At 36.6% G+C, this 19,940-nt stretch overlaps 4 protein-coding genes across 5 annotated transcripts; 1 reads left to right on the forward strand and 3 right to left on the reverse strand.

Annotated features, from left to right (window-relative positions):
- Positions 1 to 1,455: 1,455 nt before the first annotated feature.
- LOC7472108 (uncharacterized) lies at positions 1,456 to 5,389 on the reverse strand. 2 transcript variants are annotated; one of them, XM_002312915.4, is made up of 13 exons: positions 5,185 to 5,389; positions 4,754 to 4,891; positions 4,583 to 4,664; positions 4,416 to 4,492; positions 3,769 to 3,869; positions 3,185 to 3,314; positions 2,990 to 3,106; positions 2,825 to 2,910; positions 2,444 to 2,510; positions 2,173 to 2,251; positions 1,999 to 2,090; positions 1,772 to 1,915; positions 1,456 to 1,672 (listed from the first exon to the last, which is right to left on the reverse strand). In XM_002312915.4, exons 1-13 carry the CDS (start codon positions 5,293 to 5,295, stop codon positions 1,637 to 1,639), a joined length of 1,260 nt encoding a protein of 419 aa, XP_002312951.2. In that variant the 5' UTR covers positions 5,296 to 5,389; the 3' UTR covers positions 1,456 to 1,636. The 2 variants fall into 2 exon arrangements, with proteins under 2 accessions (XP_002312951.2, XP_024464718.1); XM_024608950.2 differs by having other exon boundaries at positions 4,754 to 4,812; positions 5,185 to 5,314.
- A 932-nt stretch (positions 5,390 to 6,321) lies between these two features.
- On the forward strand, positions 6,322 to 8,674 carry LOC7494235 (uncharacterized). The gene is made up of 5 exons (XM_002313664.4): positions 6,322 to 6,488; positions 6,569 to 6,665; positions 6,980 to 7,058; positions 7,164 to 7,245; positions 8,189 to 8,674. The coding sequence occupies exons 1-5, from the start codon at positions 6,456 to 6,458 to the stop codon at positions 8,327 to 8,329; spliced, it is 432 nt and encodes a 143-aa protein (XP_002313700.1). The 5' UTR covers positions 6,322 to 6,455; the 3' UTR covers positions 8,330 to 8,674.
- Positions 8,675 to 10,114: 1,440 nt separating this feature from the next.
- On the reverse strand, positions 10,115 to 13,712 carry LOC7494234 (probable 26S proteasome non-ATPase regulatory subunit 3). Its single transcript, XM_002312914.4, has 8 exons — positions 13,431 to 13,712; positions 13,149 to 13,339; positions 12,366 to 12,503; positions 12,137 to 12,273; positions 11,856 to 11,910; positions 11,666 to 11,776; positions 11,053 to 11,292; positions 10,115 to 10,867 (listed from the first exon to the last, which is right to left on the reverse strand). Exons 1-8 carry the CDS (start codon positions 13,504 to 13,506, stop codon positions 10,355 to 10,357), a joined length of 1,461 nt encoding a protein of 486 aa, XP_002312950.3. The 5' UTR covers positions 13,507 to 13,712; the 3' UTR covers positions 10,115 to 10,354.
- A 623-nt stretch (positions 13,713 to 14,335) lies between these two features.
- Positions 14,336 to 18,724, reverse strand: LOC7494233 (translation initiation factor IF3-1, mitochondrial). The gene is made up of 8 exons (XM_002312913.4): positions 18,339 to 18,724; positions 18,096 to 18,186; positions 17,894 to 17,961; positions 17,389 to 17,487; positions 17,168 to 17,224; positions 16,527 to 16,595; positions 15,481 to 15,627; positions 14,336 to 15,367 (listed from the first exon to the last, which is right to left on the reverse strand). The coding sequence occupies exons 1-8, from the start codon at positions 18,546 to 18,548 to the stop codon at positions 14,507 to 14,509; spliced, it is 1,602 nt and encodes a 533-aa protein (XP_002312949.3). The 5' UTR covers positions 18,549 to 18,724; the 3' UTR covers positions 14,336 to 14,506.
- Positions 18,725 to 19,940: the final 1,216 nt, after the last annotated feature.

The following is a 19,940-nucleotide window of genomic DNA, read 5'->3' on the forward strand; positions in this document are numbered from 1 at the left end:
TATTAACGGCCCCAACCTTATCCACGTTTATGTTGGCCGAGGAAAAGAACAGTCTGCCTGGAAAATCAATGAAGGTGGGGCCACTTAATCAATGATGACTCAGAAGCACAACGAGTGGAAAATAGCTGTCACGGGGTGGCTAGAAAAATGCTTCAGCTCGAAGGCAACATTACTGTCTTAAACCGTGGATCAATATAACCCATGGAATAATTCATTCGATATTAAACTCGGCCCGGCTTACTTGTTGTATTGATTTGGTAGCCCACCGGTTCAGAGGTTGACTCTTCCCGAGTTAATTTAAATGAAACTCGGCCGAGTTAATTTTAAAAATAATCACATGTAAATATTCTTAGATGTTCTTATGGTTTTTCATTGTATTTTTCAAACCCATTTATGAAGTATTTTTGAAAAAAATAAAATTATATTATTATTTTTTTATTTCAAATTAATTTTTTGATATTTTTAAATTATTTTGATATGTTGATGTGAAAAATAATTTTTAAAAATAAAATATATTATTTTAATATATTTCCAAACAAAAAATACTATTATAATTGAAATTGAAAACCATTATATAATCAGTTTTTTTCTGATAAATTATACTTTTAAAAGTTAAAAAAATTATATAATTGAAAAGCACGACAATGATAAACGGAACCTGAATCTTAAAAGTGGGATTGGTGAAAGTGACCACAGTGGTTCCCTGGTTGGCTTGGCTGTTTTCATCTTCTAATAATATACTGTCGCTGTTCGTGAAGGATAAGAACAAGCCAGAATAATGCTGATATCTTTTCGCGCGAGACTGAAAATTGCTGCCTCCTTTCCTTATCTTCTGCAACAATCAACGATTTATTTGTAAAAGATAACAAAAGGTTTTCATTTCCTACATTCCTAGTCTTGGTGTGCGATCGGTATTGAATTTCAAATTACTTTTTCTCTAAAAGCAATGTTAAAAAACTCGAAATAAAAAGTCTTGCAAAGTTCAGGTATTGAAATCATGATCGCTTGACTACAGATTTCCTCCCGAGAAGGATCTCTTTTCTTCTTGGAATTTTCCTCTTTATGACTCGGATTCTCTAATTTGAGCACATTGGAAGAAGAATATGCGCCAGTATTGAGTAGATCTGTCAGATCCGGCTTGAGATCTGACGCGGTTTAGGATTCAGGCTGTTGGTTTAACCTATGGGTTAGCCCGCCCATCACCGGATCAATTATTTTGTTCGAAACATGATCATTTCATTTCTTTTTAATTTCTTGAAGTTGATGTTGTCTGGTGGGTCTCGCTCAAATTTGACGGAGTTTACTTATTGGATCATTCTTGTTCGGCAGGTCAATGTCAAAAAAATGCCCAGGTGAAGCTCCAGGTGGTCAGGTCATTGGATCGATCCATTGGGGCGCACCAAGTTTAATAACTATGTTCTTGAGCACATTCACTAAAAAATTGTCTCTCATCAATGGCCCTGAAAACAGCTAATATAGTAATTCACAATTTCCATCATCCACAAATATTCTGATATGATAATCTGTATTGTACCTCGCGCGGCCATGAAACTATCAGCATGAACATCACAAAAACATACATGGAAAGGAGAAAAAAGCATGGCAAAAATCCCATCTAAGATCCCAACCACTTCAATCATCTGCGCACGAACCGACTAACAATCCAGTGAATCTGTTGATCAAATGAGCATAACAACAAAATGTTTAACCATCTTTGAACTTCTTATGAAGTAACAAGTGAAAAACTTGCTTACTGATCCGAGATGCTTACCATGTTATTTTCAGGAGCTGCCCAGCAGAATCCTTGTATTGTAATAACAGCTAAGTTAGAAGATACGAGAACGAAAATACTCAAAGAATGCTTTCCCATCCACTCCAATACAAATGTCAAGCATCTGTAATCATATACATCTACCTGTAATAAAGAGCAAAACCAATGTTTTCATCACTGTCCATGTTTCGAAAATAGAAATGATACACTTGTTTTTGAGAACTTACCAACAAGTATAAAGCAGAATATGTGATTCCTGCTGAAGCGGAAGTGATCAGCATATAACTAAAAGTGTATAAAGATTTGTTCACAGGATCGCCTGAAAAGAAAAGAGGAACAGAGTCGTAGATTCAATGCTATGGTGCAAAATGGTTTCGATCATGAGTCGTTAAAGTTCATACCTATAACAACAAGGAGCAACCCAACTACAAGAAGTGAAAATGAGAATAGGGTCCAGTTCTCCATGCGTCCCTTGTGGTCCTGAAAGACATTTGTGTAACATCATATGTAATCTGTCAATAGTACTGTTCAAGGTACTCAAAGAAGCAACATATGCAAATAAAACGGTTTTGGTACTTATGTTTCTATTTAAATCTTGTAACTCCCATTAAATGATTAAGAACAATTATTATAAGAACTAAAAAGAGAATGAAGAAGACAACTACATTCCACCTGTAAGTGAGCAAGAAGATGTCCATATTGAAGCCCAATTATGCAGGTCACTGCAGCTGTTAAGGAGCTGTGGATACAATCGTTGTTAGAAGGTCAAAGAGAATTTGAGTCACACTTCCATATCAAAGGGTTATTTGCACCAAGAAGATATCCTTCTTATGTGTATGAAGAGAATTACAAGGAAAGATAGAAACCCTTGAAATGTGTAAGCTGTCAGGATGCCATGAGACAAAACTGCCACTAAGACCGAGGACGTAGTCCTACTAAACAGGCACCAAACTGATAGGGGGTAGTTTAAGTACGAATATTCAGGTGAGTACAATAAAATTCAGAAGAACTGAGTTCGAGGAAGAAAAGCATAAAAGAAGTTTGATTGCCCACCTTAAAACACCCTCAGGATCAAAAGGAGCATGACACCAGGAAGCTGAATTGTCAGGAACTTGGCCATCGGTGGACATATTGCACTCCTTATAAAGTGAAATTTCATTATAGTCAATGGATTACGTGAACGAATAGACACAATATAAAGTGAACAGCTTAGGATACCTTCAGGTTTCTGTAAACAGGTTTTTTATATAGGTGATCAATGCCAAGTATATAGCGATCAATCATTCCAGCTGAATTACAAGCAGGTCCAAGATCGCCTCTTAGAGAACATTTTACCTGTATCAATTTGGGTAAGTAGGGATGCATGCAATCTCATGAACTGGACATCAAGTGATAAAATTTTAGGGTCCTCACCATGTAAACGTAGCTGTGATTTGTCGGAAACACAGAAGAAGTTGCATTGGACATTTCAAATTGCCAATCTGGAACATATAAACCATACAATAACCCCAGGTATATTGCAGATAGTGAAAATGCCACACACCTAGAAAACAGAAATCTTTTTGTCAATGAAACAGGAAAGGAATGCAAGTTGTTGGCTATAGTAGTTCATTCTGCCTACTAAATTAAAGGAAACAAAGAATCAGCAATCATCATATCAAAAAATGATCTAGGTTGTAAAGGAAATAATCCATCGAGTCTCTTGATCTACTCATATCTGTCCATCTTCCACTCAGTGCTCCTTATATTATGAAACACGAATCCGCATGCCAGTGGCATGGTCTTTCTTCCATGTACATGTTTTTCTTGAACATGAGTTATTCAATTCAAATCAATCCCACTTACAAGCTCATGAAAGTAAGAGAGCGAAAGGAAACAAGGTCTGATGCTTAGCATCAACATTAGAATGAGATTATCAAAGTGAAAAGATGCTGTTATTACACATGGTTTATATTTGAAGTTTTAGAGCGAAACTCAATTTCAAATGTTAAGCTTACCAATGCCAGTAATAACTCTTGAGAAAGCTTACTCCTCTCCGTGTTCGACATGAAAGCCAAATCTCACATAAAGCAGCAACTATGTATCCAACAGATATTTTCTGGCTTGAAAGACAGCTAACACAAGTTAAGAAATTGCGAGCATTATATACAGAATGAAACATGCAACTTGTTAAAGGAATCAAACAAAGGCCATAATAGTCATGTGCAGTGCTTTGAGTATCATGCGGGTACTGCTAAGGTGTATGTCCTTGCACCTGACCAGAATGACAACGACAAAAAGTAGAACAGTATGTTTGTAATGTAGTAGATACATATCAGTGTGGCTAATTACCCTGCCCATCCACTTCAGTTGATCAGGAAACTGATGTGGCTGCTTGTATGCAATCACTTCTTTAGCAACATCTCAAGGCAGAGTGAAGTTTCCCAGTATTTCCTCATAAAATTGACACTCCTCTATACTACTCTCTATACTTGTCCATGTGAGGAGTCAAATTAAAATCAGTACTAGCAATATATGTGTGTGTCAAAACGAAATATATGCTAATGAAGGCAAAAAATCCCAAAAGCAAAGAACCATGAACAGATTATTTCTCACTGGAAAACTCTCCAGTAGTTCAGTGTCATCGATTGAAAAATCAATGCACCTGCAAAATTCCAAGCCAGCGTATTCTTTTCATGTCAACACCATACGTCAAGGAATTTATTCCATGAAAGTAGCCACCTGAATTCAAAAGGGTGTGTGCCATATTACATACAGAACTCATTGTAAGATTTCACTTCCCGAGTGCATGGAAATTATTGATAAGATTACCTTGAATAACCACACCTAGCAAAAATAGTTTTATTGCCTTTAGCACTGCCTTCCATGTGGCTTCGATTCTGTTTGGTACTTTCTGAAAACGTATATAGACAGAAAGCTTTCGATTCAAGTGAACCAGGAAGCACAAATGTCTTTTCTTAAATTAAGAGTGAGTGATATTACCTTGTAAACAAGTGCAAGAGAAACTCCAGCAATAAAAAGAAAGAAGGGCATCACAGAATCTGCCAAGTGAAGTCCATTCCAAGGAGAATGAGCAATAATGGGAATAATCGCCCCACCATAATCAACTAGCATCATTAGCTGAAAGCAACCAATATCCAATGCAAATCATAATCAAGCTTAGTTATTCATGAAGCTTGCATCATGCATGCTTCGACTTATGAACCAAACGAAAAGTTCAGGTTAAGGCAAGCTTTTCAATTCTTGATTTCAAGAGAGTAGACTTTGCCAAATTTTTCTCAGAAAACAAACAGAGCGACCCCAGAAAGTCAAGCCAGTTCAAGAAAATAAAACACAATTCAGAGCTTTTAAACTAAACCAAGATTGATATATATATATAAAAAAAAGAAGAAGACAGGGAGCTAAGAGCTTACAAAGACGCAGAGACCACGAAATACATCGAGAGAGGCAGCACGTGGGGGTTTCTTACTGGTATGTAGTTGTTCTTCAATGTCTAGCAATGGCTTGTGTAATAAGTCTGCCATTATTTTCAGTGAAGATCAAAAGACCATGTTAATTTACAGAGCAGACAAGTAAAGTGAAGAGGAAGGTGGCCTAGGGGAGGACAAAACCTGACGTGGCATAGGGTGATTGGTTACATAATAATGCCAGAGGCGACATTAATAGAAGTCGTTATTTTGGTTAAAAAAATATATAGATTTATTATTACAAGTCCACAAATGTTTATATCTCTTCGGATTCTTTTTTCATATTATAAATTAGGACTAATAAAACGGAAAAAAGAAGAAGAATTGAACTAGAAAAAAAACTAAATTAATTAGATAGCGTTTATTTATTGTTTTAAGATTAAAAAAAACCAAGATAGTATTTGATTAAAAAAAATAAAAATAAAAAATAAATATATTTTAAAATAAATTTACGTGTTTTTAAAACATAATATCAGAAGATATGTTACTCTATGATCATTGTATTTATTTATTTTTATATCAAAATAGTAACAAAACTCTACTAATTACAGACTCGCAATTTTCTTCTTCTCGGTTCAATTCTCTCTTAATTATGCTCCATGTTCTCAATCAATATAAAATTTATAAATACATTGGAAACAAAATTCGGGACCTATCTTGAGCTCATTTATAGAGATTTTGGGCCTGAGCGATGGCCCTTAAACCACTAGAAAGGATCCACGGGCTCCATCATTCCCTACTAACATGTTCAATTGACAATTCTCTCTCTCTCTCTCTCTCTCTCTCTCTCTCTCTCTATATATATATATATATATATATATATATATATATATATATATATATATATATATATATGAATGGATGAATTGCTCGTATTTTAAAAATATCGATTAAATATTTCAATGTAATCACATGAAAACCTATTATTAAAAAAACAAAATTATTTTGTTGAAAGAAACATTACAAGATATAAATTATCCTTATCAAATACCATAATATATATTATTTTTAACCGTTGAGATAATTTTTTCATTGTTGGGCCTCCTTTAATTCCGATGCCAAGAGCAGGCCTTGAGCCCATGTCTTGTAATCAAGCCTTTGGCATGGTCTTATCAATGTAAGCTTTCCTGTTTTTTTGAAAGGAGTTGGAGAAAAATCATTCCAAAGCCTGAAGTCTGAGAGATTCAGTACCCTGTAAGAAGCAGTGACCGGAGAAGATGATCGTGTGTGTCGCGGTCGTCGGTCATCAGGTACACCGCCTCCCATCTCCCACATTCATTCTATGATTATCTAATCTTTTGATGAAATCCGACGACTGTCTGTCAAACAGAACAATCCACTGTACATACAGAGTTTTACTGAAGCAGATGATGCACTCAAGCTCCACCACATAGTTCACTGCTCCCTTGACGTTGTTGATGAGCGAGGTTGGCCTTATTTATGCTTAATTTGGTTCTAATTGACCCATATGTGTGTAGATTTATTATTTTTATGAACTGGGATGTGGCTTAATTAAAAAATATTTGTTAAGATTTATTGTTTCCGTGAACTGGGTTTGGCTTGTTTGAGATTTTTTTCAAGATTTGAGCTTCTGGGTTCATATTTTTTCTAGTTGGTTTATGGCATTATTGTAAGTTGTTAACAAATTTGGAGATTTGAGCTTCAGGGTTCATAATTCTCAGATGCATTTTAATATACTTTTTGTTTTGTTTGGTATCTGATTGTGACTGAATTTGTGTAGTGAATAATCCAAAGAAATCTGGGCTGACATTGAATGAGACATTTCTTGGATTGCTTTATCCAACCGAGAATTATAAAGTGTAAGTTTTTTTGGTTGTTCGATGGTTGAAATTGCTTCAGCATAGTGTAGTTTATGGCGAGGTTGGTGTCCTGATATAATTTATTGTTGTTGCTGTTGTCTTCAGGTATGGTTATTTGACCAACACGAAGGTGAAATTCATCTTGGTCACAACTGATTTAGATGTCAGAGATGCAGACGTCAGAAATGTAAGCATTTCTCTGCGTGTAGTCTTAATTTACTTGTAGGATCCAGATTAGAATTCACTTTCTATCACAATTCTATCCCATGACTATGCTCTATTTGTTAGAAGCTTAGATGTGGCATTGCTAAGGTGTGCCAACACATTGTGCATCAAGCTCCACTGGATATTGTAGATGTGATTTTCTTAATAGCAGTGCAGGGTTCTTTGCACAAAAGTAGATGTTATTTCAAATTTGCTTAGACAGCTAAAATCCAGTTAACTTTTCTATCCATGTCTGGCGTGGCAATGGTTGTTGGGTCTTGTGGTAATTTTGAGATCTCACAGCTTATCTACTTAAGAGAGTCTTTCTGGAGATCTTACAACTTGTTTTTCACGTGTCATAACTGGAACAACATTGCACATAGTATATCTCAAATATTGGAGGTATGGTGATGGGGGACAGATTCTAATAATCTGCCTACAAGGGCTGCAAGCTCCTTAAATTATCTGTTCTATCTTGAAGCAGTTGGAGGTGGTGGGGATTGTCCACCAAGTTTCCATCAATAATTCTGCTGTACTTTGCATGGAAATTTTTGTTTGTTTTGCTGATTGTTTGGCCTCTCTTCCGGGCTTTGAATTAATTTTGAAGTCATATATTTGACCATTCCAGCCATTGTATGCAATAGGAGCATCATAGTGGAAAAGTAGAAGTGTTTATATTGTGTGAACTAGATACTAATATAAAGTGAATGTGATGGGTTGTTCTATGAAACAAGGTTTCTCTGTTACCAAAAGGACTCAAACCAGTCTATGGAGACCCTGAGATATCCCACCGATTTTTGTGTCAATGTGGCTGTTACTTATCTGCCAATTAATCATCAAAATGATAGCATAAGTGCATAACTACTTGCTTGGTATGAGTCGTGCCTGATTGTTTCTGTTTCAATATTTTCTTGGTGCTTTTGTAGTTTTTTCGGAGATTCCATGCTGCATATGTGGATGCAGTTTCAAACCCTTTTCACGTCCCGGGTAAAAAGATCACGTCCAGAACTTTTGCAGAAAGAGTAAGCAACATCGTCAAGTCATTTGGTTTGAGCTCAGCAGGCTAAATTCAGCGACTTCCACTTCTAAACCTGCTGGATTCCTTCATGCAACCATTGGATATTGCCATTTTCTTTTCATTACCCTTTTCATGCTCTCTGCTTTGGATAGTAAGTGAACAAATATGTTGTACTAAATTGGAATCTGAGTTGCAGCTAAGAAAAAACAAGTGATTTTACCTCTTAATTAGAGATGGTTCATTTTTATTTTTGTGCATATTATGCTTGAAAAAACTTGACAAAAATCACAAATGTATCTTCGTGTGTTATCTTTTCGTTCTATATTTTGATGTATGCTATATTTACTATGACATTATTTGCAATAATGTTAAACGATTAGTTGACTGGCTCCCATCCAACTCTTGCATCTATATATTTGCCAAGCAGACACAATACAGTCGCAGCCGTGCTGGACAATAGGGAAGCATTCCTCAGTCTATTTTCTTTTTGGCTTATTATGTTTCAAGTCGTAGCTTCATTGATAAGCATTTCATTCAGAATCCGGAAGCACTCAGCTAAAGAAAATTTATTCGTCCCTGAAAAAGGGAATGGCTTGAGAGCCTGATGAGGTTCATCGAAACCCAAAATGAATATTCCTTTTTTGACAAACTGAATTGGGAAGGAACCACACAAAAGTGGGCACTAACCCGACCTCCGAGATCACAATGGGAGCTAGGAAATGATATCACTAAGCAGGACACATCAATTTGCGTGCTTGCTTTTATATCTCGATCCCGTCTCCATGTCTTGGGTATCCTGACGTAGGTACCTGGGCTGAAAGAACCTCACCGAATCAAGATTTAAACATTTTCTTGAATTGACAAGAAACTAATATCATAAGTTTCATAATTCATTAAACAGAACCCCTAACCTTGATGGGAGTAAACCATGAGGGAGTGTAGAGAGGTGGAGAACCTCGTATGGGAAGGCCAAAACCTGCCCACCTACTGGGGAAAAGGGCAAACAGAATAAGACCATAGCTTGCTTAATGCTCATTGATTTTCCATCACCTTTGCAGCCTCATGAAATCACTTGGTTGCAAAGATTGCCTTGTAAAATCTTATATTTTTAGTTCCCAGTGTGTTCTTCGTATTATACAATATCCAAATCCCGCTTAGCTATGATTGCTATGATTCCGAGGGGTATTTGAGAATCTGATAGCGGTTATTTTTTAAAATATATTATTTTAGAAATATTTTAATATTTTTTTATTTTTAAAAATTATTTTTGATATCAATACATTAAAATAATTTAAAAATACAAATAAAAAAAATTAAAGTAAAAAAACGTTTGAAACACAATTCCAAAATATTTTGCCCCTTGCTTTTAATGCAATACCCGTCAAAGACTCAAAATACAAGCTGCTAATGTTTTTTTTTTTTTTTTTGGGGTTACCTGGAAGGCACTGTGATTAAAATTATTATAATTTTCCAATCTGTTGATGCTATACAATATTACAATAAACCTGTGATTAACATGTTACCACTGCATTCCCTAGATTCGGAGGCCCTTTAAATTTTCACATTGCAGTCAAGAAAATGAGATATCATATTGTGGTAGAAGTGCATCTGATGCCAAAATAAAAATCTTATAGTTGCATAGTCAGTTATAAAGAAAAACAGCATAACTAATGGCCTGCCCAGCAACGTAGCACCTTCTATAGGTGAAATATCTTGCAATTTAATAATGGATATTTACTTTATTATCACTAATATATCCATCTGTTATGAAATGAAATCAATAGGCACACTCATCACAGATTCATCAATTTGATAATAATGCAGCAAAATCAAATGATAGAAAAGGGAAATAAGATAAGTTCAAGGGGAAGAAAGGAGCAACCCAACAATTCAAATCAAAATAGTTGAACGGAGGTAGCTCGATTACAAGACAGAATCCTAAATCACGACATAAATAACCGTGACAAATATACCCATAAAGGTCCTCATTTCTGCTGGGGAGTTCATATAGAGAATCACGGAGCTGGAGAGAATTCCATCAGGAAAACAGACAAGTATCTTTGCAGACACTAGATCAAAACTCATCATCATCCTCCTCAGCTATGTGCTTTGCAAGCTCTTGCTCCTGCTGTTGTCTCTCCCTCCTTTTCTCAGCACTTTCTTTCTCCTTGTGGGAATTAGGTGGAAACCTAAGGGCACGTACTGCCTCATTATGCATGTTGAGGCAGAAGGCAATCCTAGAGTTAAATGCCAGCTGAGGCTCATTTGTGGAGTATATGTCCCCTGTTTCCTTGGATACCATCCACCCATTTGCACGATCTAAAGTAGCATCAATAGCACCATCTCGTATTGCCTTAGCCACAATACTCTCAGCATCAGCAACAGGGTTTGCAGAGTCCAACCTCAGCTTCTTGGCTACATCAGCCAGTGAAATACGAGAATAAGAGATACTGATGTTGCGAAGTCCAGTCCTTATGACATTGTGCCGCAGTCTAACAATTAAGTTGTGGGTCCTGTCTTTGCTGAAAGTAGATGAGAACTTCTCAGCAACGGACTTAAAGAGCTCCAAGTCCCCTATTCGCACAGCCTGAAAACAACAAACATTGTCCCCACTAAATCCAGCAATTAAACCTCAAGCATCTGATCGGTGGCTTGACACACCATAGGCATCTTGGGTAGAAGTAATCAAACTTTATACTTGTAAAAACTAGATGGATGTCCAGATTTAGATAGAAAATCAAGAAGACTCGAGTTCCATAGTCCTAGACTTACATTTGTGAGCTCAAAGTATGGCCTCAAAGCACTCTCCATGCCTTTTTGCATAAAAACAGTCCTCTCAGGGATTTCTCCTAGCAGCAATCTGACAATAACTGCCCACTTGTTGCATTGAACTCGAAAAGCAAGGGCTGCAGCAGGGGCTTTACGTGCAGCTTGAAGGAGAGATTCTTTTGCATCAGTATACTCCAACTGAATTGTCCTAATCTTTCCCAAGTAAAAGAGATACCGACAAAACTGCAAGATAAAACAGTATAGTGCCAAAAAGTGAGTTCACAACCAATCATTTTTTTAAATGACAACCATAATAAAATCACTTTCTTTTCAATATTAGATATTTTTTAAAACATGTCTAGTTCACATTAATGAAGTTCAATTACACCTAATCCCATGAGATACAATATTTCACCAATTTGGCATCTAATACAAGCAAGAAAGATACCATGTGTTACATGACTTGCCTATAATTAAAATCCTAAAATCAAGACCAACAATGGAATTGCTTAAAAAGCTGATGTGAGACTAAATTCTTCAATCAAAATCAACTATATTGTAGGCTTTAACTATTCAGCATATCAGGATAAATGTCATCAAGTCTAGTGAGTGTTACCTGCTGATTTGAGTGAGCCTCAAATCGAGGGGCCTTCGACCTCAGCTTCTCTGCCTGATCATATAAATTGTAATGGAGGTAATTGCGGAGTAGCAGGTTGAGAAGTGTTTCCTGCATCGCAACATCATTAGAAGTATAAGGACCCAGCAATGTACCCACAAAATGTTCTGTATCAATGAAAAAAATTTACCTGGCCCAGCTCATCATGGCGCAGTGTTGCAATCCGATGAAGAGCAAGGAGGCTACTGTTAGTGGGAAAAAAAACTCAACTTAGTTAACAAATGGTATTCTTATGTGTGAGTAAGTTTAACAGCATCAAGACTTGTTATAGTTTTGTGAATGCATCAACTAATGCATAAGAAACACCAAGACATCAAATAGATTAGCAAACAGATCCATGTACACAGTCATGCACCCAAACTCATGTTTTAAGAAAGAAAGGTTATGCATTGAATAGAATAGACAATTTACCCTCTGATTTCAGCAAGATCACCAGTGAGTTCATAGCTAAGTGAGTAGTAGGAATACAGCCTTGATGCCAGAACATCAACAGTCCTCCTATTCAGATTCTTCAGGCGAGCAATGCTTGCCGATGAGCAAGCTTTAGCCTGCAATCCAGTTGATAACTTGCTATTGTTATTTCACTGGAAGAAAAGAAAAGAAAAAGGTACAACCCTTCTGTAATCATATGCTGCTTTACCTCAATGTGTTTCTTCTGATCAATCAGAAAAATCAGCACCAACAAGTAGCAATATATCTCCAGCTCTGGCAAGGGATGTTTTGCAGGTGCTTGAGTCACAGATGTCGCAGTATCAACCTCCATTTCATACTCATCTTCCTGTCACGACAAATATTAAACAACCAAACTTCCAAAAATTGCAAACTCCCCACAACATTATCCATTATCCAATTATCAAACTTTACTTCACTACCTAAGCACCAAATAAACACACACACACACACACACAACCACTACCAAAACACTATTACTCACAGCATAAACATAACAAGGAGAACTGAAAACAGACAAAACACGCTACTGCCCATCAATGCTAAGAGATAAAAGTCCATCTTTGACCTGCCCCGAACAGACAAACTTTTCCAATTGAGTGATTAACTGTCCATCCAATAACCAAACCCTACATTTAGTTCATTCATAAGATTAACCACTGTAGTCTCAACTCAGCCTCCCCTGGCATCAAGAAAAGCAAATCCTCCTCACAGCACTATCAAAGTACTGACTTTTCTTCACAACCTAAATGCCCGCTAGTCATTCCAACTCGACCGCGAAAAAACGAACTCGAAACAGACCAAACACGTATAACCCGCCAATGCTAGGACATAAAAATCCTATCTTTCCCCTCCAAACTACTCAACAATCAAAACCCTCCACTACTCTAACATTCCCATCGACCAAAACCAATTAAATCAACAGTCGAAACACTAAAAGTGCACGATCTATACACAAATTTCACTAAATTACCTTAGGAAGATAAGAGATTAAACGATTAAACGACTCGGATCCCGCCGAAAGAGCAAAATTAAGAAAAGCATAAAGCACAGAAGCTTTCAACTTTCTCCTTAAAGTATTAGTCAGTCTCACAGCTCTCTGAATCCTCCTCGTTTCCTTCGCATACGCTCCAGTCTCAATTAACGATGCAATCTCCTTCAAATCTAAAAAACAAATCTCAAAAATATTAAAACTTTATAACTAAATAACCAAAAATCCGAGCATGTTTATACATATACGTATAAAAATACGTACGGTGGAGTGTGGATGGAGAGGAGGTGGTGGAATTGGAAGGTTGATGCTGCTCTTTCATCTCAACATCTTGAGTCATGATTGAAGAGAGAGACTGAGAGAGAAATGAGGGACTTTTTTTGGGTGAAATTAGGGTTTCTGAAAGAGGACAATTTGACTAGGGAGAAACTGGGATGGAGATGGAGGTGGAGATGGGGGTTATTTAGACCTTTTCGTTCACTACAAGTCTAACAAAGTGGAGTGAAGAGAGAGGAAGTGGAGGATATCATTCGCTGAGACGGTGCTGCTTTGGAAAAAGGGCTGAGACAGAAACCCGACTTTGACCCGGAAACTGATTAGATACTTTCCAGCCCATTCCTCAACCCACCCGGTAATAACAAATTTAGCATCAACTAATATTACATAATAATATCTTACCTTAGCGGATAATTGGTTTTTTAAATAATGTGGATGTTTGAGCCAGTTTGCGCGTATCTCAACTAATTTTACAGGCTCTGAAGTTAACGATCATGTAAATCTCCAGTGATCCTGAAATTTGTAAGATTCGAACCGGTAATCTATAGAAAGCAAACCCTTTAAAGGATAAATTTAGATTGATACGAAGATGCACCGACTGTTTTTATCATTGTGTAAAACCTGAACCGATAATTTAAGGTTGACCCAATCCTTAATTTTATTTAAAAAATATTAAAATAATATAATTTTATTTTTAAAAAAAATTAATAGGTTAAGGAGTCTACTAGATCAACAAGTTAACCTGATCGTCCAAGACCTAGGCTAGCCATGTCCTATGACCACCTAATCCAGGTTTTACAACAGTGGTTTGCTTGTTATGTCTGAATGCTAATCATCCTTAGCGGATAAATTTAGATTGAAACAGAGAAGGGGATGGGAAACTTAACATCATATTCGGGAAAGAAAAATCAATGTTGCCTTGCATTATTCTCTCTGGTAAGGTTTATATAACAGTTCAAAAATACATGAAAAATTTTGCAGTCCTCAAGACAAACGGGTTGATGTTTTCACAAAAATGGTTGGTAGCATGCGGTCATTTCTGCAGCCTAGTTTGGCTTAGATATTCAATTTGGCCTGCCTCGACTGAAAATCCCAAATCCCTTCTGTCCACCCTGATCAACGCCACCATCTGATTTTGAACCTGGGAGGCTAGAATTTCCAGCTGAATCGTCTGCTACAGAGCCTTGTTTCCCGGGAATAACAGCTTTTGCAGAGCTAAATATTCCATAGCTAGATGCAGGTTTTGCAGTCTCTGGAGAAGAAGCAACTTGCTTGGGTGTTTCATGAGGAGGCTTTGAGTTTCTAGAAGCAGAAAAATCAGGGCTAACCTGCTTCCTTTCTCCCGTTGATGGAGTGGCATTCATCTGTGGTTGTGGTTGCCTTCTTTGGTTCGAGAACTGTGGTTCAAACTTGAATGAGTCCTGCTTACCTGGGCCTTTATTATCCATTGACGTTTGTAGGAACTGATTCCCCGGTTCACTTCTTCTATACCTATTTTCCTTCCCCGGGGAAGGCTCTGGTAGGGCCGAAGGAAGTCTTGCATTCCTTACATCATGTGCTGATCTTGGATGAGAGAACTTCGGAACATTAAACTCTACACTGGAGGTAGCTGGTTCTGTAACAGAATTACTTCCCTCTGAATGATTTATACTAGGACTCTTTGCATCATTGCTGAAATCAAACACCTTGTCAAAATCATCGGCTGACTCATCTTCAGATTCCATGTAAAATTCTGCATGCTCTTCCTTAGACATCGCAGGGCTCTTGGGAGGAGCAGATCGACTGTCTGTTGGCCGCGCATTGGCTAACTCGTCCTTTTTACCACCACCTTTCTTTGATGAGCCGAACTTGACATGCCTAACTATCGCATATGCCATTTTTCTTCCTGCCCTTGGTCCACTATCCACAATAGACACATCTTCAATCTACAGGGTTTTTTAAAGAGAAAGACAAAGGAGCACATCAAATGCATTGCATAACTAACAGGAGTAGCCTGGATAGCAAAAACTAGAGAAAGATGAAAGATATGCAGGCATACCAAAGAAATGAAGCGAGACAACAGTGCTAGCAACTCCTCCTCTTCTTTCTTTCTCTCAAACTCTTCATAATCAAAGTCCGTCTCTGGATCCTCATCTCTAGGAACTTTTGGCATTGAACGCTTTTTTCGACTACCAATTACCAAACACTGTTTCAAAATCATAAAAGAAGACAATTATTATGAAAACAAATCTTAAAAATCCAAGACACATAGGGCAGAACATATGCCAAACATGCATTTGGTGAAACAAGCATTTTTGCAATTCTATAAATTTGAGAAGCCTCTGGTTGTTCATGTAGGTATTTATCCATTCATGCATCCAAGATCCGTGGGCATTGGCTAAATAATTGAACATTTACCTGTACATTGCTGCATGAGACAACAGCTCTTTGGAGCTCTCTCTTACCAAATCTAATACTGGATCACTGTTGAAAATATTTGCAGAAATCGGTTCATGTTAAAAAAGAGTTTCCCAGCCAAGCAGCCAAATGAAGCATAAAGCTGGAACATAATTCTTCCAAACTTCAGGGCAACTGATTCTTTCCATTAAAATTTCTTTTTAAGCAACCTTTAAAACTACCATTGAAGATTTATCTACAAACTTTATGGCGACAAGTAAACTTCTAAATTGAAAGCACAAAATTTCTCTAAAACATGTGGTGAGAGGACATTGTTATCTAATGACAACAGTTGTGCAAGATTTACAAAGCTTTACCCTCTTCACCTGATGCTGGTGAACGACTCAAAGTGGAACATGGCAGCATATCCTCTTGCAGTCTAGGTAGAAACCTAGTATTTTACAAAAATATACAAAGAAGACATTCTTCACAAACTATACTTAAGAAAAAAAAGGCAAGGATAAAAACAAAACATGGTTTAAGGGTTTGAAATGCCTGTTCGGTTTTGTTCTTTTCTTCTTCTTTGATATATGGAAGAAAACAAAAGTATCATCAAACAACACTGAATGCACCAAATTGCCTAAAAAGTATAGTATGACAAGAAACTAATAAAAAACAGACAATTTAATTGGAACAGGGGGAAAATACCTTCACCCTATAGCCACGTTCCATCAGTCTTTTGGCCATATCAGCTTTCATTTCCAAGTCTCTTTGTTCCTGAAAAGAACAGTATAAGCTCAAAGGTGAAATACAATTTTTGCTTTATCCGCTACATTGCATTGCATGAGTTTGTCCATTTATTCAGTTTGTAATATGGCCTTGCCAACTCTTAGAAAGCATTAGCACATGCACCTGAAACTACTTGGTATCCAAAAGTTGCAGTATGACAAGTAGAAATTTGTCTAGACCAAACATCCTGTATCTTTCAGATAACAGGTAAACGTACAGAGCTAACAACATAAAACATAGTATAATCTAAAATCGATCAGGCCAAAATTCAAACCATTAATATAAATTACTAAATATCCATTTGTATATATAAGGATCACTCGGTGCAATGATGAACATCTTAGGGTTGAAACTACAGGGATGCAGGTTTGAATCTTTTAAGCAGCACTCAGTCATTAAAAAAATGTTGAATGGTAGGAAAATGTAAAAATTTTCCAAATAGGCCACTGCCTCGAATGAAAGATAACTAGGTAATGACCCTAGTTCGGAACTTGCTGAGAACTGTCTCAAGGTTGGTTTGTGGGTTAACAAATGATTTGTCCATGAAGCAACAAACTTACAGTTTTTGCAGCAAATCGAACTTCCTTGTGATCTCCTTTGCGCAGAGTTTCCCCTGCCTGCAAAGTAATTGAATGGCACAAAGCCATAGCTATTCAGTGAACACTCAAGCAGAAATTGGATGGCACAAACATAGCAGAGCTATCCTCAAAGTAAGAGCATTTCCAATGACCTCATTCCAACAAGACTGAAAATGAAGAAATAATTTAAAAATACACCATACCTTGCTTTTAGAACGTTCCTTTTCCTTCAGTTCTTTTTTGTACTTCTCTCGGTTAAAGTTCAAGAGTTTACAGACAGGTGGATTGGCATTTCTTTGAACCTATATAAAATTCAAAAAGGGAAAACAAGGAGATGAGCCTCGTAGAAGGCACACTGGAAGAAATCAAAAGAGATTTTTGCTAATTTTTGTTGAATGGGACTTCTGTTGGCTACTTCTTACTTTCCTAATTGAGAACAGATATCACCATCTATATCTCTTCACAAAAGTCAACATTAAACAAAATGAAAAATGATACAGTTGTATATATAACCCAACGAAAGCTCAAGCACATCATAAGGCAAGCATGAAAAATTGAAGCTATTTCACAAAAAAAAAAAAATCTTTCCATTAAAACAAGGATCAACTTGCAGTGATCCAGTTTTTTTCTGGTTTTCGCTTAACAATTTCTTCAAGCATCAACCGATATTCAGAATGAATAGAATGGTGATAAATTGCAAAAGCTTACCTCAACTAAATCAAGTTCAAGTCTTTTTGCTCGTTCTAGTGCTTCACGCAATGAGAGAACAATATGCCCTGCAAACATCCATAACTTTAACTGATTTCTATATCCAAGATTTCTTTAAACTTGGAAAACTTGATCATACCATCAAAGCAAAATCATTCATAACATGTCCAAAACAGTCATATATCAAGTGGACAAATTATACCTTCATCACCCACAAGCCTAACAACCGGCGCAGTGATTTTCTCATTTAATCTTGGCCCACTCAAAGTCTTCTCTTCCTTGTTCACTTTGGCCTGCAATTCAACAACATATCAGAGTCTACTAACAACACACGCATGTAAGCACTGAAAACTGAAGCCAAGCTGTCCTAACATAAAGATTAGAACTGTTCAATTACAGAGAAACCAGAAAGAAAAAGCAAGAACCTTAAGAACCCAGAAATTACCTGAACTGGGGCAGCAAAAAACCTGACATTGTTGCAAAATTCAGAGTGCTTTTTAATAAAATCACAAACTGGATTCTCTAAAACACGTGATCTTGAGCTAGTAGCAGTGTATTTAAGTGAAGAATCATATGGGATTTGAAGGTAGTATATCTTCAACTGTTTTGACAAAAAAATGAGCTTTGACTGATTAGTTCTAATCCAAAAAGCCATTTTTCTTCAAAATAGTTGCAAGTTTGCAACTTTTTGGAGTGATAGAGACTTTGTGTCGTGAATTAACACTAACAATTGCAACAAAAGAAATACTAGTAACGAATTTATGAGCCCAGGGACTGTTTCAAATCGGATTTTTTTGTGGTCTATCAGAAACTAGGGTTATACAGTAAATAGTAATGAATTTATGCATGGTCTGAAATTACAGCTTGGGCTGATTTTACAAATATTTATGGCCCAATTTGAGACCCAATTTTGTTGGACACAGGAAAAGTTTTGGGAAATAATACAACCATATCTAACAAAAAAAAACAAAATTTCTTTATTTTGCTGTGACAATTTTAATGCCTAGGGTTAAAGTATGCTAGACACAAGGATTTACACTAATGCTAGGCATATAGAGGTACAAGAAAGGATTGATCGGAAAACATCAAAATCAAAGCAGTGTGGTTGAGGGAGGAAGATGTGAGGCAGTGAGTTGAAAACAAGTGTTTAGTATACAGATTTCTAGATAGTCTATTGGAATATGATTGTCGAAAATAATATTAAATTTAATCTTATAAAGTTAAAACTGCCAAGAAAAATAATAAATTTGGTAGCATAATAAAGTCATTAAAATACATACTAGATTTATAAGCCTACAGTTCTTATAAAAAAGTTATAAGCCTACAATAAGTCATTAAGAAAGCGTTTGGGAACGCGGTTCAACCCGCGTTCCCAAAAAATTTGAAATTTTTTTTCTTTGTTAAAATTTAATGGTTTGTATATTTTGAATCGTTTTGATGTGCTGATGTCAAAAATAATTTTTAAAAATAAAAAAACATCAATTTTGGCACGAAAAGTTATTTGAAAAGCACCTGCAACCACACTGCGAAACACGCTCTAAAAAATTATGCTATTTTTAACAAATAAGTAAGAGCATGAAGTCCACTTAAAATGAAAACAGGGGGAATTAAAAAAAAAAAACCATCTTCAGTCATTAGGAAATGTTAGATTCCTTTATTTTATAAATGAATCACGTTGCCCAGTTTTGAAGGAATGTGATTTCTAAAATTGTTAAATTCCTTAATATTCAATATTCCATAAAAAGAAAACATAAATTGTGTTTTTGAAGGACTGGGTGAAGCTAAACACTGATGGAATCCAGACCATCGTGCTGGTTTGCCCCTCCGCCACCATACTCTACACCGTGATGCTGCACCAGCCGAGAGTATCCGTACGAGGCTCTTGCAGAGGGTTCATCCGCTACCATTTGGATCACTGCACAATGGGGGTGACAGTTTTCTCGCATCCTCCTACAGGGCTGCAAGCTCGTTGTGGGCTGAATTGGATTGGCTCCCATAGATTTATAAATTTGTTTCTAGGCAGGGCATAGGGAAAGAAAAAAAAAGG

This window comes from Populus trichocarpa, chromosome 9, assembly GCF_000002775.5.
Source record: "Populus trichocarpa isolate Nisqually-1 chromosome 9, P.trichocarpa_v4.1, whole genome shotgun sequence".
Lineage (NCBI taxonomy): Eukaryota > Viridiplantae > Streptophyta > Magnoliopsida > Malpighiales > Salicaceae > Populus > Populus trichocarpa.

Coding starts and splice junctions, on each gene's coding strand:
- LOC7494234 (XM_002312914.4), bottom strand. CDS start 13,506: ATGACTCAAGATGTTGAGATGAAAGAGCAGCATCAACCTTCCAATTCC. Junction 13,340..13,430: donor CTCTCCATCCACACTCCACC/GTACGTATTTTT, acceptor TTTGTTTTTTAG/ATTTGAAGGAGATTGCATCG. Junction 10,868..11,052: donor CATACTTTGAGCTCACAAAT/GTAAGTCTAGGA, acceptor TGTTGTTTTCAG/GCTGTGCGAATAGGGGACTT.
- LOC7494235 (XM_002313664.4), top strand. CDS start 6,456: ATGATCGTGTGTGTCGCGGTCGTCGGTCATCAG. Junction 6,666..6,979: donor TGACGTTGTTGATGAGCGAG/GTTGGCCTTATT, acceptor GAATTTGTGTAG/TGAATAATCCAAAGAAATCT. Junction 7,246..8,188: donor GAGATGCAGACGTCAGAAAT/GTAAGCATTTCT, acceptor GTGCTTTTGTAG/TTTTTTCGGAGATTCCATGC.
- LOC7472108 (XM_002312915.4), bottom strand. CDS start 5,295: ATGGCAGACTTATTACACAAGCCATTGCTAGACATTGAAGAACAACTA. Junction 3,107..3,184: donor ATCACAGCTACGTTTACATG/GTGAGGACCCTA, acceptor AAATTGATACAG/GTAAAATGTTCTCTAAGAGG. Junction 2,091..2,172: donor GTTGCTCCTTGTTGTTATAG/GTATGAACTTTA, acceptor TTTTCTTTTCAG/GCGATCCTGTGAACAAATCT.
- LOC7494233 (XM_002312913.4), bottom strand. CDS start 18,548: ATGGCTTTTTGGATTAGAACTAATCAGTCAAAGCTCATTTTTTTGTCA. Junction 17,488..17,893: donor TTGAACTTGATTTAGTTGAG/GTAAGCTTTTGC, acceptor AATTTTATATAG/GTTCAAAGAAATGCCAATCC. Junction 16,596..17,167: donor TTCGATTTGCTGCAAAAACT/GTAAGTTTGTTG, acceptor TGTTCTTTTCAG/GAACAAAGAGACTTGGAAAT.